Source organism: Bufo gargarizans, chromosome 9, assembly GCF_014858855.1.
Source record: "Bufo gargarizans isolate SCDJY-AF-19 chromosome 9, ASM1485885v1, whole genome shotgun sequence".
Classification (NCBI taxonomy): domain Eukaryota; kingdom Metazoa; phylum Chordata; class Amphibia; order Anura; family Bufonidae; genus Bufo; species Bufo gargarizans.
The window spans coordinates 166,863,617-166,885,116 of NC_058088.1; the positions used below are offsets into that span (position 1 = coordinate 166,863,617).

Here is a 21,500-nt window from a genome sequence, read left to right on the forward strand (position 1 = left end):
GATTGCTCCCATCCTGAGGTCTTTTACTTCCAGGAGTTCCTTGAGATTATACTACCCTCCTCCTGTGACATTGCCAGAAGTGTATGGAGACGCTAAATACCTCCCCTTCTGAGCCTTTGCCTAAGGTATGGTACCTGAAGCCTTAGAGCCACATTTAGCTACCCATAGTCACCATAGTGATCGTGCTATAAGCCATATCCTCTCAGACTATGAGACCATGAGGCTTGAAGTCCTGCAGGCGTATTACCCTGAAATCAATAAGCTCAACACCATTATCAACAAGCAGAAAAGGGCTTGTGTCATTGCCAAAAATGTTAAGGACATCTCTGATCCAATGGTATTCCTCCAGCAGATAGAATTTAGAGAAAAAGTTGACTTTCTCAAGGCTCCTTTGCCATCAGCTTCGGATGTGACCGTCTTGTCTTACTGTACTTCTCCACAATTCCTTTCAATAAATAATTCACTTGAGGACTATTCACACCCATCGTGGCTCTAGGGATCCCAAGCCAGAATCTTGTCTCGGCTGAGACAAAAGATCATCATTCCCAGCCTGAGCCCTTCAGCCTCAGCTGGTAGAAGCAAGCAGCCACCTCCAGAATTCCAGGAAGAAGCATACCCTGTGAGCACAACTGTGAGTACCGTCCAGAGACCAGGAGAAGCCAAATTCCTCCTCAGCTAGTCAGTCCCCAGATAGCAGAAGATAGTAAAAGCAGATGATAAATTCCTGCCACATTACAGAGCCACAAGCAGACGCCTTATCCTGCAAAGAGCTCCAGGCATATGATAGAAGCAGAAGATAGATTCCTGCCACACATTGCCAATACCTGCTGGGAAGCCAAGACTATTGCTGTATCTCACTTTGATGAAAGCTGCATATAGTAAAGACAAGTTAGTACTATATTCAAGTCTGGATCTCAATTATGGCTGCAAATCCCTCAATTACTCCTACTAGCAACACACTCATTTTATTGCAAGTGAGCCAGGATCCAGGAGTCCAGCCATACCCAGGTAGGAGACACCGTTGACACCATTGCTGTTACCATACAGAGACATTACACCACTCTGGCAATCCTAACCTTGGTACGTGAGTTACAACACCTTAAAGGGCCCTGCGTTAGTACTCTGTGCACGCTGCAATTGGCGTCACAAACAAAACTATAGATTTCTATACTCATATCCGGACCCACTGCATAATTTGGCATCCGTGTAACCGTACCACGGTCCTGCTCATTGCAAAAATTTGTAAACTTTTTAGATATAGTGTAAATGACCAGATCTGAAAGTACCATGGCCATTGCCCTGTTCTCTACCTGAGAAGAAGACGAGGAAATCATTAAGATCTATCTGACTGCAGCACCTACTTATGTGTGTACAAGTGGACCCTTGAAACATTTGCATATTTATTAAATGTATTTATAAAGTCATTGTAATTCCTAATATCAGGCTGGCAGTGTCATTACATCTATTCGACCCTAGGTGGTGCTGGCATCACTTACTGTATATATCTGGGGTGTGCTAATAAAGTTAGTTGAAGGGAAGTGAGAGGACAGATTAACAGAGAAGTAACTTAATGGAGGTGCAGAACAGGCCTAATTCACCATGTAGCTGCCATTTCACCCCCTTTGCCCTGATCAAGCTAAGGGAGGACAGAGTACATTATTACAGCAGCACAGCACAGTCTATTGACAAATCTCATCTGAGCGTCCATAAGATCCTGAATTTATTTTATTTTATGCCCTGAGTGAAACCACAAACCCACATCATTATTTGTGATGGAGCCCAGACGACAAAACCAGAGGGAGGAGTCGAGAGCAACATCACAGCGAGAACGAGAACAAAACTGACCTGAGTTTTGGGCCAGTTTCTATGCCTCCGGTTCCGTCAGAATATTGTTTTCATTAAACTTTAAATTTTCTTTTGAATATTGAAAACTTATAAACTTCGTAGATATGGTGTAAATTACAAGATGCTATGGGCTACAAAAATCCCTAAGAAACCAGCCAGAGGGAGGAGTCGAGAGCAACATCACAGCGAGACGAGAACATAACTGGCCTGAGTTTTGTGCCAGTTTCTGTGCCTCCTGTTTCGGCAGAATATTCATCCTATTCCTTTTTTTTATTTTCTTTTGAATATTGAAAACCTATAAACTTTGTAGATATGGTGTAAATTACTAGATGGTATGGGCCATGAAAATCCATAATGAAAAAATGCAAGATAATGGAATGGTCCTCCCCCTCACCCATACACCACCGCAACTGTGCCACGATATAATACCCATTGAAGAAGGGGAGGGAAAACCCACCATCTCTCTCTGCAAACCAGAGGAATTTTTGTTTAATTCTTACCCCCCACCCCTCCAAATCAAATCATTCATTAATCTTTCCAAAATTCTTAAAAGGAGTCATCAATCCATACTGGACAGGCAGTTAAAGAATATAGATCAAAAGGAGTAGGCACTCGCCATCTGGTTGTATATAGATCAATAAACAAATATTTATTCACTCTAAAATGACATATAAAACATACAGTAAAACTATATGATAAAATGATTAAAATCCCAGATAAATGACTGTTGACACTAATATACACTCACCTAAAGAATTATTAGGAACACCTGTTCTATTTCTCATTAATGCGATTATCTAGTCAACCAATCACATGGCAGTTGCTTCAATGCATGTAGGGTTGTGGTCCTGGTCAAGACAATCTCCTGAACTCCAAACTGAATGTCAGAATGGGAAAGAAAGGTGGGCTACAACAGCAGAAGACCCCACCGGGTACCACTCATCTCCACTATAAATAGGAAAAAGAGGCTACAATTTGCACGAGCTCACCAAAATTGGACTGTTGAAGACTGGAAAAATGTTCCCTGGTCTGATGAGTCTCAATTTCTGTTGAGACATTCAAATGAAGTTCGAATTTAGCGTAAACAGAATGAGAACATGTATCCATCATGCCTTGTTACCACTGTGCAGGCTGGTGGTGGTGTAATGGTGTGGGGGATGTCTTCTGGGCACACTTTAGGCCCCTTAGTGCCAATTGGTCATCGTTTAAATGCCACGGGCTACCTGAGCATTGTTTCTGACCATGTCCATCCCTTCATGACCACCATGTACCCATCCTCTGATGGCTACTTCCAGCAGGATAATGCACCATGTCACAAAGCTCCAATCATTTCAAATTGGTTTCTTGAACATGACAATGAGTTCACTGTACTAAAATGGCCCCCACAGTGACCAGATCTCAACCCAATAGAGCATCTTTGGGATGTGGTGGAACGGGAGCTTCGTGCCCTGGATGTGCATCCCTCAAAACTGCAAGATGCTATCCTATCAATATGGACCAACATTTCTAAAGAATGCTATCAGCACTTTGTTGAATCAATGCCACGTAGAATTAAGGCAGTTCTGAAGGCAAAAGGGGGTCCAACACCGTATTAGTATGGTGTTCCTAATAATTCTTTAGGTGAGTGTATTTGTTGTGGTTATTAGTATCCTCTGGTACTTCTATTTCACCAATGACCATGGACTCATGTGTCAAGTCCTCTGTAAGGTAGCAGCAGTTCACAAATATAGCAGCAGTTAAAATAGCAGCGGTTCAAAAGATAGTTAAATATTGGTTATGGACTCGTATGTCAAGTCCTCAGTGTGATGGCAGCAGTCCAAGATATAGCAGCAGTTGGGATAACAGTGGTTCAAAAAATAATTAGTATTGATTAATTAACAGTGACTCCTCAGTGTGTAGTCACAGTCCAAAAGCGGTTTGAGGCTCAATTAATATGTTATTTGATTCTCCGCACATAAATCCTGAACGTGTGCATGTACCCTTAAGGCCTCATGCACACGACCATTGTTGTGTTCCGTTCCGCAAAATGGGGTTCCGTTGTTCCGTTTTTGTTTCCGTGTGTCTTCCTTTATTTTTGGAGAATCACCAGACATGAAGCAAAGTTAAAAAAAAGTCTAGTCAAAAAAGTCAAGTTTGCCATGCAAATGATAGGAAAAAAAACGGACGCGGATGACAATCTTCTGTGCCTCCGCATTTTTTCACGGTCCCATTGACTTGAATTGGTCCGCGAACCGTTTTCCGTGAAAAAAATAGGATAGGTTATATTTTTTTGACGGACTGGAACCATGGATCACGGACACGGATGACAAACGGTGCATTAGCCGAGTTTTCAACGGACCCATTGAAAGTCAATGGGTCCGCAGAAAATCACGAAAAACGGAACAACGGACACGGAATAAAACAACTGTCGTGTACATGAGGCCTAAGGTGGCTGGATTTTGCTGATGTTATTCAAGTAAATAGCTGCTTTCTAATTGATAAATCTCATCTGAGCATCCATAAAATCCTGACTCAATTTAATTTTATGCCCTGAGTGAAACCACAAACCCACATCATTAATTGTGATGGAGCCCAGACGACAAAACCAGAGGGAGGAGTCGAGAGCAACATCACAGCGAGACGAGAACATAACTGACCTGAGTTTTGCGCCAGTTTCTGTGCCTCCGGTTCCGGCAGAATATTGTTTTCATTAAACTTTAGATTTTCTTTTGAATATTGAAAACTTATAAACTTCGTAGATATGGTGTAAATTACTAGATGGTATGGGCCATGAAAATCCCTAAGAAAAAATGCAAGATAATGGTCCTCGCCCATACACCACCGCAACTGTGGCGTGATATAATACACCTGGAAGAAGGGGAGGGAAAACCCACCATCTCTCTCTGCAAGCCAGAGGAATTTTTGTTTAATTCTTACCCTGCCCCAAATCAAATCATTCATTAATCTTTCTAAAAGTCTAAAAAAGGAGTCATCAATCCATACTGGACAGGCAGTTAAATAATATAGTACAATAGGGAGGACCACCATCTTCACCAGTGCAATCCTTTCAGATTGCGACAAAGGTAATTTCTGCCAAGTGCGAATTTTGTCTTTCACCTTATTAATCATAGGAACGATATTTAAAGAGTTATATCTGGCAAAATCCGCACTAATTCTAACTCTCAAATATTCTATAGAAAAAAATTCTAGAGTCGGTGGGGGTCAAAGTTCTCACACTGGATGAACCACCAGGCAGGGAACGGACCAAGGGGAGTAATTCTGATTTATCCCAGTTTACTCTGAATCCTGCTACCAAACCATATTCATCAAAGATATTCATCACTAAAGGTAACGCCTTCTACCCTTGGTTTAAAAAGACGAGGATATTATCCGCATAGAGACTAATTTTGTCGTACAACCCCTTCCCGCCAAAGCCCATAATATTATTGGCCTGTCTAATTATATATGCTAGGGGTTCTTAAGATAGAGCAAAAAGTAAAGGTGAGAGGGGGCAGCCCTGCCTGGTCCCCCGTTGTAGGGAGAACCGTTCAGAGTCTACCCCGTTTATTTTACCACTAGACATTGGGTTACAATAGAGAAGACAAACCCATTTAATAAAGTATTCACCTAGATTCATTTTCCCCATCGTTCTCCACAGAAAAGGCCACTCCACCCTGTCAAAGGCCTTTTCGGCATCTAGAGACGGGATGAAGCGGTCATCCCCCCCCAATATAAATATTAAGGAGAGCTCTACGAATATTAGACTGAATACTACGTTTGGGGATGAACCCCGATGGATCCGGGTGAATCGGAGTATGGATAACCCTCCTTAACCTATTGGCGAGGAGTTTCACTAATATCTTATAATCGGTGTTGAGTAATGAAATTGGGCGTTAGGACCCAATTTTTATTTTATCTTTCTCCTTTTTCAGAATTAGGGATATAGACGCTTCCGTTAAGGAGGGAGGGAGTAAACTGTCTTCCCAGGACTTATTAAAAATTTGTCCGTGATAATTATATAATTCAAAGGGTAAACCGTCTCTGCCTGGTGCAGAGTTCCCTTTTATACTATCAACCGTTTCAGCTAACTCACCAAGGGTTATTGGAGTATTTAACAAAGAACATTCATGATCAGATAACTGAGGGAGTTCAATGTTATCTAAAATAACATTTCTCCCGCATAAAACAAGATCTCAGACAGATTCTGGTCATTAAGAGGTTAAAGGTGACTGGTTTCTGTAGCAGTCTAAAATCTGCTAGTTATCACTGGAAACAATCAACAAGCTGGTGGTCAGATACACCCCTAACAGCTTAGCTGAGCTACCATAGTAGTCCAGACCAGCAAGGTCTGTGGTGACTGAGTGTTTTTTTTTTTTTTATATATACAAAAGGGTAGCAAGCATAACACAAAAGGAGTAATACCCTCCATTGCTTATGTAGGGGTTTTCTTACCCAATCCAAAACTCTACCTAGTTGTATAGCATTATAAGTCCTCTGTATAGAGGGTAGAATTATTCCACCTTTATCATAAGGCAGCTGTAAAATCTTAAAGGCCAGCCTAGGTTTAATGTTACCCCATATATAGCTAGAGCTTATTTTTCGGAATTGATAAAAAAAACTCACGGGGAAGTTTAATAGGTAACGTCTGTAGGAAATAATTGATCTTAGGTACCACTAAAGAATGAAAAATGTTCCTCTTGCCCCACCATGAGAGAAATAGATTTTAGTATATCTAGGATACTTTTTAGTAGGGGACGGTAGTTAGCATTAAATAATTGATCTAGGTTGGGGGTGATGTTGATCCCTAAAAATGTTATGTGTTCTTTTGTCCAAAGGAAAGGGGCAGTAATTTGTAATTTGTTTATGACTGTAGATTGTACATTAATACCCATTGCTTGGGATTTAGTAGGATTTATTTCATAGTTAGAAATAAAGCTGAATGAGTTGAAGACGTGTAGAAGGATGGGAAATGCGCGCAGTGCGTTAGTGATCAACATAAGAAGGTCATCTGCATAAGCAGGTTGTTTTATTTCTATCTTTTTACATTTTAAACGAAATATGTCAGGTGATTGGCGTATATATTGGAGTAAAGGTTCTAGTGATAATATAAAAAGAATTGGTGATAGGGGACAGCCCTGTCCTGTACTATTTTTTTTTTTTATATGGACCGTAGGTGACAGTGTCATTAACTCTTATTTGGGCACTGGGTGAAGCATACATTGTACATATGGTGTCTATAAATGTTTCATGGAAGCCAAACTTTGACAGGGTGCTTTGCAAAAAGGGCCAAGATACCCTGTCAAAGGCCTTTTCTGCGTCAGTACTCAATAGTACAATAGTTTTCTTAGTAAGAGATATGGCATTAATCACTTTAAAAGTATTATCCTTTCCTTCTCTATTAGGGACAAAGCCACACTGGTCTGAATGAATGAGTGATTGTAGTAGGGGTCTTATCCTCAAGGCTAATATTTTGGCGAATATTTTAACATCAAGGTTCAGCAATAAAATGGGACGGTAATTAGGGCATAAGGTAGGGTCCTTATTAGGTTTGTGTATCAGTGAGATATGAGCTGAAAGCGTTTGGGGTAAAAATGCTGATTCTCTGATAGCGTGATTATAGGAAGTTAATAGATAAGGTACTAGAATCTTAGAAAATGTGTTGTAGTATGATAGGGGAAGGCCGTCAGGTCCGGGTGCTCTTCCTTTGGCCATGTTCATGGATGTCAGTAGTTCGGTTTTTGTGATTGGTTTACACAAAGATAGAGCCTGATCAGCTGAGAGGGAAGGAAGTTTGAGCCTTTCCAAAAAGAAAGCCGTAAGTTCCTCCTTTTTTTTCTTTTTTGCTTCTTCTGTGTCAGACATATTGATATTGTAAAGGTCAGAATAATAGGCGTGAAAGGCCTCTGCAATGCCAACATCGTCCGATGAAACAGAATTGTTCTGATGCTTAATGGCCATAATTCTAGATCTCCTTTTTCTCTGTTTCAACATGGCCAACATAAATTTAGTTGGTTTATTACCATGAGCAAAGAATTCTGTCTTAGGGAGAAGTAGAATTTAGCTGACTGAATGTTAAGTCTTAGTTCTTCTCTCAGCTTAATCAGTTCTTTTAGGTGTTTTGTGGACAGATTGTTTATGTATAGATTCTATTTTCTGTATTTTACTATTCAGAGACATCTTATTTTCCTTCCTAGTTTTGTTTAGATGGGAAGTTATAGATATAAAAAACCCTCTAATCGATTTGTGAGATTCCCATAAAATATGGGGAGATATGTCTTCGACTTGTTTAAAAGAAAGTATTCTTTCAGACTGGTCTCAACACGATCTGTGATCATTGATTTGTCAATAATTGTCTCGTTCAGCCTCCAATGGAATACCTTGGGGCGGCTGTCTGGGACTTTAAAGGACATGAAAACTGGGAAATGGTCCGAATGGATCATAGAGCAGATGTGAACCTCTATACAAAGGTGTAAGAGAGCAGCCGCAAAGAGAATATAATCAATTCTGTGATAAGAATTGTGTGGAGCTAATAAAATGTGTAATCTTTTGTATCTGGGTGGAAGGTGCGCCAGATATCAACTAGGGAGTGTTTATGTATTAGTTTGTTAATAGTGGCCAATGTTTTAAAAGGCACCGTAGTTTTCCCAATGGAACAGTCAAGAGCAGGTTGAAGTGAGACATTGAAATCTCCTGCTACGATGATCAAACCTTCTCTAAATATCTCTAATTCATTCATAACCGTTTCATACCACTGCCTATAGGAAGAATTGGGGGTGTAAAAATTAGCCAGTGTGTAAAGTTGGGAGTCAATGTACCCTTTTATAAAAACTAATCTACCTTTGGGATCTATTTTGGTTTCCACTAAAGAAAAGTTGGTATGTTTTATGGGTGCCTACGCTCGTACCCAATTTGTTAGCGAAATCGGAAGTACTGTGAAACCATGGGTTATAGGGGGGATGTGTGAGGTCCGGTGTCTTATGATTAAAACGAGTTTCCTGTAGAAACACTATCTGTACTTTTTCTGTACTTATAAAGATATTTATATTGAAAAGAGGAAAAGTATAAAATTATTTGGAAGGAGAGGTAAAGAATATATTGGACTTTTCTCTCCACGATCGCGTCCGCCCCCACCTTATAAAGCCAACTCAATGGTACCGAATTTGCCCACATCATTGGCCCCCGCATGAAAAATTATTAAATCAGGATCAGGGTATAGATCACACATTTCTAACAGTACATCCATCAAACCTTCCCAACGAAGACCCTTGACTCCATTCCAGTATATTCGAACAGCATCTTTAGATCAAGAAAGGTTGTCACCGTACAATATTTTTACAGCTCTGCGATGGGCCCAATATATGAAAAAATGGCCGATAATCCATACGGCGAGACCTGTGAAAACTATAACATAAAGAATACAGTCAGACAACTTATCGGGAAACATGAGCTGATGCTAGAAGGTACAAGTGATCTCTGGATTCTCAACCCCTTGCGGCAGACCTGAGGGTTAATGTCTAGAAGGTGGTAAATAAGAAATCTCAGGAAGTGTGGGCTCATATAGGTTACCCTACATTGCGGATAATGTTCTGAAATCACCACATAATCCAGAGTGACATGGTATTGCAGCGGGCCCAGGAGCCGTGCGCCTTTTGTACATAGGAGCTGTATGGTTGAAGACAGGTTTATTATACAGAGTTTGATCCATGAGTCCTGAAGTGGAATCTATGACCAGGACATAACTGTGGAAATGGCACCATTCCTATGAAATACGTTGACCCCAGACCTCTGAAGTGTCCCTCTTTGGAGGGATAGTCACTATTTTTCACCCAAGTCCCTCTGTTGCACTTTGCTCTTTAAATGTCCCTCTTTTTTGACCTGAGGTATAGAATTGCATTATAACACGTACAATATTGATCCAGAAAGTGTTTATCTGGTTCCTATCTGTATATTAGAGCCCGTCTTGTATTATTACATTTTTTTGATGCAATTTGGATTTTAGAGATTTCTATATTCAGATATTTGCATTATTGTGCACTAAGAAAACTATTAAAAATATATAAATATGCAGGAAAAATGGATCTTTCACACAATGAACCATAAGTGTCCCTCTCTGACCGTCCCAAAAATTGAGAGGTATGTGTCCCTGATATCTCTTTCAGCCCGCAGAGAGAACTACATGACATTAGAAGGGTTTGTCAGGTTCATGAATTCAGAAGATAACTTCATCCTGCGGAGGGAGCACCACCAAGTGTATCAGGACATGAACCAGCCGCTGACAAACTACTACGTATCCACGTCCCACAACACCTATCTGATGTCTGACCAGCTTGTGGGCCAGAGTCACCTGTTTGCATATAGAAGGCAAGAAAAAGCTTATAATATGGGGGGATATATAACATGGGGGAGGGGTGGAGTTTAGGTTCTAGAGGTGGGATAGAAGTAAAGGCATGACCATGCAGTCTGATCATTTTGGTGTAATGTTTAGTTTAATCTTTGGAGGCACTGCAGGGACACTGGATACTTACTGACAGCTCCATCTGGATTACAAGTGATTACTGGGGGTCTAAGCAGCAAGGCTTCATTAGATCCTATGAATGGAAGGGATCTTCTTAATCGTAGTGAGACCTCAGCACACGTTTAGTTAAATGGCTTTTGTGGGTGCTCGTCTCCTGATAGCCTCCTTCCACCCGCGGAGTGAAATAGTAGCTTTCAAATAAGTTTTTCAGAGACAGCACACCAATGTAGCTTTATATTCAACCTTTATTTACCAGTGGTATATTCTCAATATATTCTTATGACATTCATTGCTATGTGCAACGTTTCGGGCCCATTTGGTGCCCTTTGTCAAGCTATAAATGCAAAGATAAACACAGAACAGTACAATTAAAAACAGGGAAATTCATGTACACATCAGTGGAATTTCATATACATATCGATTCACATGAAATATTTCATATTATTACTCCTTGACAGGTAAAGTTCATCCATAATTCAACTGTTAATTCAATAAATAATTCATTTCATCCAAGGGAGTCGTCATTAACATCAGAGTACTGATTTCATATCAATTAAATGCATAATTCATGATTTGGTGCTAGACACCGCTCAGGATAATGGTACCTCTATGGATCAACAGATGCATGAGGCCCTGGCGCCAGTAAATTCTGCATTTGAAAAAGAGAGCGGTGGTATACTAGCATCAAAAGTGACATGTTAGGGATGTCAATGAGGAGGCGTGTTAAAAGCGTATCGTCTAGACACATGATTCTACATTGATTGAGTCCATGATTTGATGGTGGGCACCGCCGTGGACGTCTGTCTCTCTGGTTAAATACACATATGAGGAACCAGCGTCAATTAATTCATTTAAAGGGGGAATGGTTGTGCTCCAGCATCAAAAGTAGCACGTTCAAGGTACAATTCATGAGAAATAACAGTTAAGACATGATTTAAAGGGGACATGATTAAGACATGATTTCAAAGAAACATGATTAAAGCAGGGAGACCGAGGAGCCTAATTGGGGTAGAGAGATCAACATAAACACTGGTTGCAGATACAATATCTAATTGTGGTGCGGCACAGGTTATTAGAAGTTACATGATAATGGCGGTCGCCAAACTTGTATTATCACACAATGCACCCTAATAATCACCCTGGGGAAGGGGGTGGCGTTCACAATGTCATGTGAGAACGCAAGAACCCGTGGCACGAGTGAAGACTATGCAGACATCTAATAACAGCACATGAAGACATCTAGTAACAGCGCATGATAAGCAAACACGAGAGGTCACAGTGTATAATGACCCAATATGAGTCTATCTTTTGAAGCACTGTCTCATACCTGGATTGCCGGTCTGCGTGTTTCCACGGCGTGCGGTATATGCGGTGCACGCCGTGTTTTTATTAGAGCCCAAGCCGGACATCCGGCGGTTGCCGGCATGTGTGAGGGGCGGGTCTGTGCAGCGTAGCCGGCCCCTGTGAGGGAGGGCGGCGGGCTTGCGATGAGCAAAGGTCTGGCGCATGCGCATTGCTGTCATGTGCCCGTGGCGCCATCTTTGTTTCTGGCACTCAACTAAGAGGACGGGCTGGCGTTTGCCAAGCAATGTCTAGAGGTCTCCTATTGCCTTTTTAAAGATCCTGGCATCTGAAAGTGCTATATACACTATAGTAGGAGTGTGATTATGTGTATAAATGCGGATCTATATTGGTGGACATCAATTTGAGGGTTGGGGTGGTACACAGTCTCAAAGGTGCCACAGGTTTTTGCATATCAGACATATACAATTGTCATCTCTATGACTACGTCTATAGGCATACTATACCCAATGGTAGCGATACATTAGTTGGACTATGAAGGTTTGGTGAAGGGTGGTCTATAGTGGACGTTCTACGTGAGCCCATAGGGATACGTTGTGAGGAAAGAGCCTATTGGAGAGAAATGTGGAAAAGGCATATAAGTTAAACATTCGTGGAAATAGACAAATCTAAGCATATTTGCAATCATTATTTAGGCCTCCTGGGCCCAACGTCCCCAGGCGGCGGATCCATTGCATTTCTCTCGAATGTAACATATCGTCACGACTACCCCCTCTCCTATATAATGAAGTACGGACTGCACTCCTCGTCTTCTGTAGGTCCCGGTGCTCGAGTCAGGGAAAGACAGCCCACTTGAATCACAGAATAAGACCGGCACTCGGATATAGTTGAAGAAAACTGCTTTATTCAAGCATTTAGACGGTCAAAAGCAGAGAACAAATGAATAGATTAACAGCGACACGTGTTTCGGCTCTATGAGCCTTTGTCAAGCCTAATACATCTATGTAGACTAGAGATTTAAATAGTGCGCCGTACCTGACGCTGAGAGCGTGGTGAGGTCACATCACCATGACTACCAGTATCAACAAATCATTATGTGCAGGAATTCATGTCATTCCTGCACCGGATCGAAATAAAAAGGTATGCTACAATGTCATGACATTGCTACAAACAATTGACACATACTTAAATACTTTGTATATATACAGTCATGTGAAAAAATTAGGACACCCTTTGAAAGCATGTGGTTTTTTGTAACATTTTTATTAAAAGGTTATTTCATCTCCGTTTCAACAATACAGAGAGATTAAAGTAATCCGACTAAACAAAGAAAACTGAAGAAAAGTCTTTTCAAGATCTTCTGTAAATGTCATTCTACAAAAATGCCTATTCTAACTGAGGAAAAAGATAGGACACCCTTGCCCCTAATAGCGAGTGTTACCTCCTTTGGCTGAAATAACTGCAGTGAGACGGTTCTTGTAGCCATCTACCAGTCTTCGACATCGGTCTGAGGAAATTTTACCCCACTCCTCAATGCAGAACTTTTTCAGCTGTGAGATGTTTGAGGGGTTTCTTGCACGTACAGCCCTTTTCAAGTCACCCCACAGCATCTCAATGGGATTCAAATCTGGACTTTGACTTGGCCATTCCAGGACTCTCCATTTCTTCTTTTTCAGCCAATCTTTGGTTGATTTACTAGTATGTTTTGGGTCATTGTGATGTTGCATGGTCCAGTTCCGCTTCAGCTTTAATTTTCTAACTGATGGTCTCACATGTTCTTAAAGCACCTTCTGATACACAGTAGAATTCATCGTGGATTCTATGATGGTGAGCTGACCAGGTCCTGCTGCAGCAAAGCAGCCCCAAGCCATGACACTTCCACCTCCATGCTTCACAGTTGGTATGAGGTTCTTTTCTTGGAATGCTGTGTTTGGTTTACGCTAAACATGTCCTCTGCTGTTGTGTCCAAATAATTCAATTTTGGACTCATCTGTCCAAAGAACATTATTCCAGAAGTCCTGGTCTTTGTCAACTTTATCTCTGGCAAATGTCAGTCTGGCCTCGATGTTTCTCTTGGAAAGCAAAGGTTTCCTCCTTGCACACCTCCCATGCAAGTTAAACTTGTACAGTCTCTTTCTGATTGTAGAGGCATGTACTTCTACATCAACAGTAGCCAGAGCCTGCTGTAGTTCTCGAGATGACACTTTAGGGTTTTTGGAGACCTCTTTTAGCATCTTGCAGTCTGCTCTTGGGGTGAACTTGCTGGGGCGACCAGTCCTGGGCATGTTGGCAGTTGTTTTGAAAGCCCTCCACTTGTAGACTATCTTCCGGACAGTGGAATGGCTGATTTCAAAATCTTTTGAGATCTTTTTAAATCCCTTCCCAGACTCATAGGCTGCTACAATCTTTTTCTGAAGTCCTCTGACAGCTCTTTTGCTCTCACCATGGTGCTCACTCTCACTTCAACAGTCAGGAGCACACCAAACTAAATGTCTGAGGTTTAAATAGGGCAAGCCTCATTCAACATGCAGAGTAACGATCTACTAATTATGTGCACCTGGTGTGATATACCTGTGTGAGATCTGAGCCAATTTAAGAGGGAATACATGTGAGGGTGTCCTATCTTTTTCCTCAGTTAGAATAGGCATTTTTGTAGAATGACATTTACAGAAGATCTTGAAAAGACTTTTCTTCAGTTTTCTTTGTTTAGTTGGATTACTTTAATCTCTCTGTATTGTTGAAACGGAGATGAAATAACCTTTTATTAAAAATGTTACAAAAAACCACATGCTTTCAAAGGGTGTCCTAATTTTTTCACATGACTGTATAACCCCATTATGTGGGTATTCTAGACATATATATAACTAACAAATGAAAAGGTATATTACAATTTCATGACATTGTTACAAACAATTGACACATATTATATGTAACAAGGTTAGATGTATCGATCCAATAAGGAAAGAGAAAGGAAAAAGGAAAAACAGGTGAGCTGTCAGTATGAGACTGCTGAAGAAAATTATATATATCAAAATTCATATTGAATAAAATTACATATGACAGTAAACGCTGGCTGTAATCTTGAATTTCTTCTATTTTGGCTTCTATTATTTTTTCTGAGACTATAAAGAAAAAACTATCATGAAAAAATATACATTTTTTGTGTATATATATATACATATACCTAAAAAGGAGAAGAATAATATTATTCACAGGAATGCATTCAAATCGTACTCTCGATTGAGACCTCTGGGCTCAATGGTCTGTAAAGTATGTATCCAGAAACTCTCACGTTTTTTGAGCATAAGAATTCTATTGCCACCTCTGCGTGCTGGCAACACTTGCTCAATAATTTGAAATCTCAATTGAGATACATTGTGGGAACATCTGTCAAAATGAAGGGGAACCGGCAATAGTAAATTTTTTTTCCTTATTGTAGATTTATGGTTACTAAATCTATCCTTCATTCTGACAGACGTTTCGCCAATGTATATCAGACCGCATGGGCACTTTAGTAAATACACAACAAAATTGCTGTCGCAAGTAAAAAAACCTCTTATTGGAAACTGCTTCCCAGTGTGTGGATGAGAAAAAGTTTCACCTCTAATCACAGCTGAGCAATGCACACAATGCAAACAGGGAAAAGTTCCCTTTTTTGGAGTGGATAGAAAACGTTGACGTGGCATAGTAGAACCTCCTATGTCTGCTTTTACAATGGTATCGCGAATGTTTTTCGTTCTCTTATAGCAGATCATGGGAGGTTCACTAAATTCAACAATATCGGGATAGGCCGTACGCATAATTCCCCAGTGCTTATTGATGACATGACGAAATTTATTAATAAAAGGATGGTATTTGACAATAAAAGGTAAACGTTTACCGGCCCTGCTATGCTTGTGAATAATTGGGCTACTACATTTTTGTAATTCCTGCTCTAGAAGTGGCCTAGGGTAGCCTCTTGCTGAAATTTTTTTTGTCATCTCACTTAATCTGATCTGTCTGATGGGTTCATCTGATACGTCATGAGTTTAAAACGGGATTGCGGAAATGTGGGGGTTAATCGGAACAGAATGCCCGCTAAAATCATTCAGTGGGCATCCTGTCACAACGCGGGGGGGGGGGTCATATGACTCCCCCCCCCCCCCCCCCCCCCGTATCGGCGATCTCAGCAAACCGCAGATCAATTCAGTTTCCCTGACCGCGGGGATCAGAAACTTTAAAATGCCCAAAATAAAGATTTTTTACCCCCCCCCCCCCCCCCGCACCCCTGAATGATTTTATGCTGGCGGGTGGTGCAGGGTGGTGTGGGAGGCGGGCGGTGCGGCAGGTGGGATCGCGATCCCCCGCCCGCCTCCTCTTGAATATTCATTGGTGTCCAGTGGGTATACCAGAGTGTCAGCACATTGCTGACACTCTGGTATAAACGGCTGACATCTGTGCTGCTATGTCAGCCGTTTAACCCTTTCAATATCGCGGTCCGTACGGACCGCTGTATGAAAAGGTTTAACAGTCAGGGAGCTCCCTCCCTCTCCCATCGGGGGGGCTGCTGTGCCTTTGCCTTCCCGGTCTGCTCAGTTTTGGCAGACGGGGAAGGTTCCCATGGCAACAGGATGCCTTCTCAGGCAACCTGCTGTCCATGGTGCTGAACAGATTTGTGCTAAAGGCATAGATCTGTTCAGACAAAGTGCAAGTAACATACAGTACAATACACTATATAGGGTACTGTATAGTATTATACAGACATCAGACCCACTGGATCTTCAATAACCAAGTGGGTCTGGGTCAAAAAAATGTAAAAAAAAGTAAAGATAAAAAAAAACACATTTATCACTGAATAAAAATTTAAAAAATTCACTACACATTAGGTATCGCCGCGTCCGTAACGACCTGATCTTATAAAATGGTCATGTTACTTTCCCTGCACGGTGAACGCCATAAAAAAAAAAAAAACTATGAGGAAATTGAAATTTTGCCCACCTTACTTCCCAAAAAAGGTAATAAAAGTGATCAAAAAAGTCACATGTACACCAAAATAGTACCAATCAAACCGTCATCTCATCCCGCAAAAATCATACCCTACCCAAGAAAATCGCCCAAAAACTGAAAAACTATGGCTCTTAGACTATGGAAACACTAAAACATGATTTTATTTGTTTCAAAAATGAAATCATTGTGTAAAACTTACATAAATAAAAAAAAGTATACAAATTAGGTATCGCCGTGTCCGTATCGACCGGCTCTATAAAAATATCACATGACCTAACTTCTCAGGTGAACACCGTAAAAAAATTAAAATAAAAACGGTGTAAAAAAAAGCCATTTTTTTTGTCATCTCACGTCACAAAAAGTGTAATAGCAAGCGATCAAAAAGTCATATGCACCCCAAAATAGTGCCAATCAAACAGTCATCTCATCCCACAAAAAATAAGACCCTATCTAAGATAATCGCCCAAAAACTGAAAAAACTATGGCTCTCAGACTATGGAGACACTAAAACATGATTTATTTTTTTGTTTCAAAAATGAAATCATTGTGGTCTGCCCGGCCGCCCTGCATTAAGATAACAACCCTAGACGTGATGCGGCTGAAAGAATTTCTCATGGCGGTTTAACGGAGGAGAAGAGGAAAGAGAAGGTCTACATGACAAGAGATGTCCCTGGATGTAAGAGGCAACCTGCTAAAGTTCTTTGGTATGACCGGGCAAAGTGTGTGCATATAGAATTCTGTGTTGAGAACAGTCGGGATGTTAAGGTGGACATAAAAGAACATAAGGTCATATTCAGTTGTCTAAATGAAGATAATATTCAGATGTATAATGAGATTATGCTGCATGACAGAGTCCAACCAAAGGATTCCAGGGAGAAGCGTTCAGACTGGTCGATTACTTGTTTCTTTAGGAAGTGGAAGGAGAAAGTGGCATGGCCAAGGCTAACCAAGGAGAATAACAAGCCTGCCTGGTTGTCTGTAGACTTTGACAATTGGAGAGACTGGGATGCAGAAGAAGAGGGAGAGATGGCGTTAGCAGAACATTACCTGGATTTGATCAACCAAGTGAAGGACAAGGGAGCACCTCCTAGTATGGACGACCTGGATGATTTGGATGATATATGAGACGTGTGTATGAGCCTGTCCCTAATATAGGGGTCCTGACCTAGGCAAATGATGGTGAAGAGAGAAGTCACTGTGCAATTCTTCCATTTTGTAATAAAACATTTTTTTTTTACTTGTGAAAAAAAATAAAAAATGAAATCATTGTGTAAAACTTACATAAATAAAAAAAAATTGTATACATATTAGGTATCGCCGCGTCCGTGACAACCTGCTCTATAAAAATACCACATGATCTAACCTGTCAGATGAATGTTGTAAATAGCAAAAAAAAAAAACGGTGCCAAAAAAGCTATTTCTTGTTACCTTGCCTCACAAAAAGTGTAATATAGAGCAACCAAAAATCATGTGTACCCTAAGCTAGTACCAACAAAACTTCCACCCTATCCCGTAGTTTCTAAAATGGGGTCACTTTTTTGGAGTTTCTACTCTAGGGGTGCATCAGGGGGGCTTCAAATGGGACATGGTGTCCAAAAAAACAGTCTAGCAAAATCTGCCTTCCAAAAACCGTATGGCATTCCTTTCCTTCTGCACCCTGCCGTGTGCCTGTACAGCAGTTTACGACCACATATGGGGTGTTTCTGTAAACTACAGAATCAGGGCCATAAATAATGAGTTTTGTTTGGCTGTTGACCCTTGCTTTGTAACTGGAAAAAAAATATTAAAATGGAAAATCTGAAAGAAAAATTGAAATTTTGAAATTGTATCTCTATTTTCCATTAAATCTTGTGCAACACCTAAAGGGTTAACAAAGTTTGTAAAATCGGTTTTGGATACCTTGAGGGATGGAGTTTCTACTCTAGGGGTGCATCAGGGGGGCTTCAAATGGGATATGGTGTCAAAAAAAACAGTCCAGCAAAATCTGCCTTTCAAAATCCATATGGCGCACCTTTCCCTGTACGCTCTACTGTGTGCCTGTACAGTAGTTTACGGTCACATATGGGGTGTTTCTGCAAACTACAGAATCGAGGCAATTAATATAGCATTTTGTATGACTGTTAACCCTTGCTTTGTTACTGGAAAAAATGTATTAAAATGGAAAAATTTTCAAAAAATCAAAATTCTGAAACTTTATCACCATTTGCCATTAACTCTTGTGGAACACCTACAGCGTTAACGATGTTTGTAAAATCAGTTTTGAATAACTAGAGGGGTGTAGTTTCTAGAATGGGGTCATTTTGGGGTGGTTTCTATTATGTTAGCCTCACAAAGTGACTTCAGACCTGAACTGGTCCCTAAAAAGTGGGTTTTTGAAAATTTCTGAAAAGTTTCAAGATTTTCTTCTAAACGTCTAAGCCTTGTAACATCCCCCAAAAATAAAATATCATTCCCAAATTAATTTAAACATGAAGTAGACATATGGGGAATGTAAAGTAATAACTATTTTTGTAGGTATTACTATGTATTAAAGAAGTAGAGAAATTGAAACTTGGAAATTTGCAATTTTTTTAAAATTATGGGTAAATTTGGTATTTTTTTAATAAATAAAAATGAATTTTTTTTTTACTTCATTTTACCAGTGTCATGAAGTACAATCTCAGAATGGCCTGGATAAGTCAAAGCGTTTTAAAGTTAGCAGCATTTAAAGTGACACTGGTCAGATTTGCAAAAAATGGCCAAGTCCTTAAGGTGAAATAGGGCTGATTTCTTAAGGGGTTAAAATACTTATGTAAAACTGAAATTGAGCTACTGTTAGATAGTACTGTTTAGCTGTAGAAATGAATTTTGGTGATATGTAATAATTGTTTTTATTTTTTAAAACACAATTTGTATTGTTTCATATCATGTTGACCAATTCACATTTTATATGCATTTTCACAAAGGGTTCACAATGTCAAAGATAGCTGTTTCTGTACATTGATATGCATGTGTGAAAAAGACATCACAGTTGAAGAGCAATTAAACATAAAATAAAAAATGTGCACATGTCCATATTCTCTTTCCTCTCCTATCCCTCATATTGTCTTCCAGTCACATGTTGACATTGCTTTCTCCCAGATCACCTAATGTGCCTTTAAGCTGTTCTCTCAGATACCATGAAGTCATACGATATGGACGGATTAGGTCTTGTAACTCGTCCCTACTAAATACTTGTGTAATGATGTTCCTCCATTTTTTCATAAGCCCACCTACTAACTTTTCCTACTTGTATTAAGCCCCTAAAAATGTCATCCTAGCGCATCCCTTCACCTGATCTAAGATCTCTTTTATTTTCGGAATGTTTGGTTGGAGCCAATGACGTAAAAGGCAACGTTTGGCTGCTAGAATACTAACATGCCTGGCCTGTGACAAGCTACCATTGTCTGGCTTATAATGGAGCAGAATTGACTCGCGTGATAGAGGTGAATCCTTCATGATTCTACCGTGCCACTGGATAAAGGACTCCCAAAATTCCCCCACCCTTGGGCAAGTCCACAAACCGTGGTACAAATCTGCATTTGGTTCGTCACATTTCGGGTATCTGCTTATGTGATCACTGCATGTGATATTACGAGAGCCATAGAAGCCATATATGGCTTTATGCATTACCTTGTATTGAGTCTCTCTCAGTACCTCATTTGGTACTGCCTGTCTCACGGCCATGCACCCCCTTAGCATACCCTCCTGAATATTAGAGATTCTGAGCGATCTCTCCCAGGACCTTCCTATTTTACTAGATGAGGCCTTTAGCGTGTTTTCTCTCAGCAAGCTAGTGGTCTCTGAGAGTGACAGGCCAACATCTCGCGTGTTACACATCTTGTCAAATTTGTTTGAGGGGAATTCCCTGGAGAGATCACGGACCCTGCCATTAAGGAAACCGGTTACTTGGTGATACGCCAGGAAGTGGCTGAAGGCGAGACCAAGCGTAGAGCAAAGCTCCGGGAATTTAAAATATCTATTTTCTGTTTTGTTCCATATGTCCCCAACCACATTAATCCCTTTAGATTTCCAAAGCGCGAATTGCGGATTATTCAACCCAGGAATAAATTCTAGATGATGCCAAAGTGGCATATGTTTTGACAAAGAGAAGGGGAGGCCATATTCCTTACGGATCGCTTTCCACGTGGCAATCGTGTCCTTCAATAAGACACAATTTTTTAATTGAGAGGGTATTTGGGCGAATTTTAGTATGTAGTAAAGCTGTTAGCGACCATGGGCGCGCCAATTGTGTTTCTATAGTTAGGTTGGAGTAGTGATTGGATTTAGACACCCAGTCAATGCAGTGCCGAAAAAGGCTCGCTAAATTATATTTATGCAGATCCGGGAAGTTCAGGCCGCCCCTATCTCTCGGAAGTTGAAGTTTACTGAGTGCTATTCTCGACTTTTTCCCCCTCCATATAAAGTATCGAAAGGCCGTTTCTAGAGATTGTACATCTGAGTGCTTGATCAACAATGGAATCGTTTGCATTGGATATAACAATCTTGCAAAACTGATTATCTTTAACAGATTGCTACGACCCATTAAGGACAGCGGAAGGTTATTCCACTTGTCAATCTCTTTTAGTATTTTTTTTGATCAGCGGTGGATAGTTTAGGTTATATAGTGACTCAGGGGTTTGTCCTATATTGACTCCTAGATATTTTATGTTTGTGTATGAAACCTTAACCGGGATGGCCTGCGTCAGCATCGAGGTATATTGTTGTTTATTTTTAAGGAGTAATAGTTCACTCTTGTCCATGTTGATCTTAAATCACGACCATTTACCAAAGGTTTGTAAGTGTTGTAGAAGGGGCTCTAGGTCCCTCTGTGGGTTTTCAAGGAAAATTAGGC

At 40.5% G+C, this 21,500-nt stretch overlaps 1 protein-coding gene across 1 annotated transcript; it reads left to right on the forward strand.

The window, feature by feature from the left end:
- The first annotated feature begins 217 nt into the window (after positions 1 to 217).
- LOC122919836 (putative protein PTGES3L) lies at positions 218 to 17,752 on the forward strand. The gene is made up of 2 exons (XM_044269026.1): positions 218 to 337; positions 17,309 to 17,752. Exons 1-2 carry the CDS (start codon positions 218 to 220, stop codon positions 17,750 to 17,752), a joined length of 564 nt encoding a protein of 187 aa, XP_044124961.1.
- The last annotated feature ends 3,748 nt before the right edge of the window (positions 17,753 to 21,500 follow it).

Bases quoted from the DNA above. Each gene is read 5' to 3' on its own strand.
- LOC122919836 (XM_044269026.1), top strand. From the start codon at position 218: ATGAGGCTTGAAGTCCTGCAGGCGTATTACCCTGAAATCAATAAGCTC. The intron at 338-17,308 runs GTATTCCTCCAG...CCTGGATGTAAG, and splicing joins AGGACATCTCTGATCCAATG to AGGCAACCTGCTAAAGTTCT.